The 3,354-nt window shown below is 44.9% G+C and overlaps 1 protein-coding gene across 1 annotated transcript in view; it reads right to left on the reverse strand.

Annotated features, from left to right (window-relative positions):
* Positions 1–917: 917 nt before the first annotated feature.
* Positions 918–3,354, reverse strand: part of CUNH9orf78 (chromosome unknown C9orf78 homolog) — a 5,006-nt gene continuing 2,569 nt past the window's right edge. The window contains exons 6-9 of the mRNA XM_035898233.1: positions 3,233–3,354; positions 2,627–2,763; positions 1,763–1,861; positions 918–1,319 (exon numbers count right to left, since the gene is read on the reverse strand). The exon at positions 3,233–3,354 is cut by the window's right edge and continues 97 nt beyond it. Coding sequence (XP_035754126.1) covers positions 1,228–1,319; positions 1,763–1,861; positions 2,627–2,763; positions 3,233–3,354 — 450 coding nt within the window. The 3' untranslated portion in view covers positions 918–1,227. The remainder of the gene's footprint in view (positions 1,320–1,762; positions 1,862–2,626; positions 2,764–3,232) is intronic.

Consider the following 3,354-nt stretch of genomic DNA (forward strand, 5'->3'; position numbering starts at 1 on the left):
GCCCGCGGCTGTAATTAGCTAAATGGCGGCCTCGTGTGGTGTACTTGAACGTTACATTAGTGGTGCTCTGTTCGCAAGTGGTTAAGGGAGATGCCACCACAGGCTTAGACACAAATTTGCGCATTTACTTGGCCCAGAGACTTTTCCCCTTTTCAAAAAAAAGAAGTAAAATCTGAGCCTATCCCTCACCCCGCCCTGGAGTTTTCACTCAGTGACTGGACATGGGCACTTAACAGCCACACGTCACCCTGGCCATGATTACCACCAGCACCCAGAAACCGTTGGCGTATATCCCAGAAAGAAAAAAAACGTCATTTATGATCACTTAAAAACACTTTTATTATTTTCAAATTCCAAATCTTGGCTTCAAGTTCCCACATGTCAAGTTCCCGCAGGTCACATCTCCCGGGAAGACATGGCTGACACCAGCTGCAGGGCCTCTGGCTTCTTCACCATACTGACCCTGTCCTAAGAGCTGAAAATGAGATCTTCCTCCCATTCAACACGGTACAACCTGACCCAATTTTCTTCTTCGCAGCTAAGATAAAATGCAGCAAGCTGCTACAGAAATAAGTCTACAGCAGGAAAAAGATACAAAACGACACGGCACGTGACATAAAATCCCCGGCGCTGCGCGTCTGCTGTCATTCCTTGCGCCGATGACAGACCCAGCAAGGCAGCACCAGGCACAGCCAACACTGCGGTTTCTCCCGGAGCACTTGCGAGCCAGGCTGAGGAGCAGCGGCACTGAACACACTCCTGCAGCATCTCAGCCTTACACGCTCTGCACAGCAAAGGCCTTTGGGAACAAACAAGAAACCTCTTACAAAGTTATACTCAAGCAAACTGGCTTTAAACCTTACCTTTATACTTACAAGGCAAACAGCACTGCTGCTTTTAACAGATCTTTTTTTTTCGTGTTTTTTAAGAGGGTGAAAGAATCTGTAAAGGCAAGTTTGTTTTCTCGCTAAAAAATGCCAACCATGAAAGCTCATGTTCTTATAAAAGAAGTTTTGTAACGGAAACTAAGTTATATAAAAGATTTTACCAACCAAAGAGTTCACAATCACCTGCAAACTGATTCACTACAAGATCACAAGAAAAGCTTTGTAGGTAACACCAGCATCTGAAGGCAGTGACTCTCCCCAACTCCATTTCAGGTCATTGACACAAAATCCTTTATTAGTGGAAAATAAGAACAACTGCAAAGACTTCAGTCCACGTTCATCAGTATCGCCTATTCATCTTCTTGAATTTTTCATAGTGATAATCATCTGTTGCTTTTTCATTGAGTGGACGCTTGCGGTTTGGAGGAGACCCTTCAAAAGAAAGAGAAGGAAATATTATTTCCCTGTCCTTCCACAGGAGACATTTCCTTAACTCCATCATTTCCCTTATACAGCCCCTTGCTATAGGAAAGGTTATCGCTTTAGCTGTCGATACTCCCCAACCTTGCACCCCTTGCTGTTCCAGCTTCCATCAAACTCTTGTCAGCCAGCTTTGGCAACACATTTCAGCTGTGACCTTTGCTACTCCACCCTTGGGTGTTTCTAAAGACATCCTCCATCCAGAGGGCTTCATGTGTGACCTCGTAGAGGTATATCAAGCGCAACAGCCTCTCATGGACTTAGATTGCTCCATTTCCCTACTATCTCAGGGCAGCAGGAGAAGAGGAGGTAAGAAGAGCTAGATAATTTCTCTGTGCAAGACTCCTGAAGAGTTTCAGTGTCTCTCCTTACAAGATTTCAGAGTAGGAACTTACGCTCAGGTTCTGGCCTCTCTGTATCCCCCACTCTCAGTGGACGGGGCTTTGGCTCTTCTTTGTTCCTCCGCACCGGTGCATTTAGCTCCTCATGATAAACTGAAAGAAGGAAAACATCAGACAAGGAGTATTATATGGAGCAGTGTTACTCAGACAGACATAGTTCTACAACATTTGTTACAACTGATCTTTAGCAGAAACAACAGAACCTCAGAACAAGAATTTTTGTAACTGGTGTCTATGGATAATCAGTACATGCAAGATGGGAGACAGCAAATTTCAGTAGCGCTATTTCATCACAAGTGGCCCAAAGACTCTTCATTTCCTTCAGAACACACAAACCCGACTCCAAATCACCCCTGAAAGCATGGTTAGACAACAGCAGAAGGCTTCCTTTCCTCCAGATGGCTGCGGTATGAGAGGCTCTCCCGGAAATTAATTCCCATCTCCTGTCTAGTGAGGTCTATGTTTGCTTGACCACCTGTCTGCTTTGGCAGCCTACAAAGTGGATTCTCCCAATTATAAACCATCATTTATAGTCGCAGACAAGGCAGGCATTTCCAGCACACGCTCAAGACACAATTTAAAGAAAAAAAGTCTTGAAATTTATGAGGCAGTGTCAGCTGTGAGTTCAAGAGCAGAAAGTCAAGCCATGAGTAATATGTCCCTCTCCTTGCTGATGGATGGAAGAAAAAGACCAAGCCAGATGGGGTCTATATGAGCATCCCAGAAAAAGGAATCAGACAGCTGCTTGTGCTGATACACAAACTAATCTCTCTTGCATCAAGCTCTGTCCCAACCGACTGCTTTTCTTCAGCAGAGGAGAGGGTCACAGCTGGGTCAGGAGAGCTATGTGAGACTTACATCTGTTGTGCTGGACATAGTTAACAGCCATGTTGGTGGGAACAAAGGAAGTTTCACTGTCTTTCTTTTTGTTCTGCTGCTCTGCCAGCAGCTTGGCCTTGGCCTCTTCAGTTGAGATGATGTTTTTTATTTTTGCACTAGAAGAAAAACAAAGAAAAAAAAAAATACTCATTTAGGAAGTGTATTAGGCATAGAAGTGCTAAGAGGATGAATTTTGGGGATAGTAATAGCACTGCTATGGTGTTTGATGTGTTTTTTGAGAGAGGAGGCAGTGCTATAGAAACAGATGCTTTGTTTCAAAGACAAAAGGGAAGCTCACATCTTTAGTGCATCCTCTTTCAGTGCAGGGCTTAAACCAATCCTCCAGAAAGCTGCTAGACTCAAGGGACAAAAATTAAGAGCCTTTTCCCAGAAGTCATACGATGGAGTTGCAATGGAGCCCTATCACTGTGTAGAACATGTTATGCTAATCCAGATGAAGGCTCAATCCCATCACAGGGCAGCCAAACAGGGGCTGTATAGTCCAGCCACACCACCGCTCTGCCAATCAAGAGTTGCTCATCCTGGCAATTCAGGCCATAACCAACAGATCTGTGAACAACATACTCAATTCCCAGGTCCACTTCAGGAATACCGCTCAGCATCTGGTTGGACAGCATCTCCTCAGTCTTCTTGGCAGAGGAGACGCGGATGTTCTCTGGCAGCTCAGACAGAGAGTCCTCGGCATT

Source organism: Egretta garzetta, unplaced genomic scaffold, assembly GCF_000687185.1.
Source record: "Egretta garzetta isolate BGI_Z169 unplaced genomic scaffold, ASM68718v1 scaffold497, whole genome shotgun sequence".
Classification (NCBI taxonomy): Eukaryota; Metazoa; Chordata; class Aves; order Pelecaniformes; family Ardeidae; genus Egretta; species Egretta garzetta.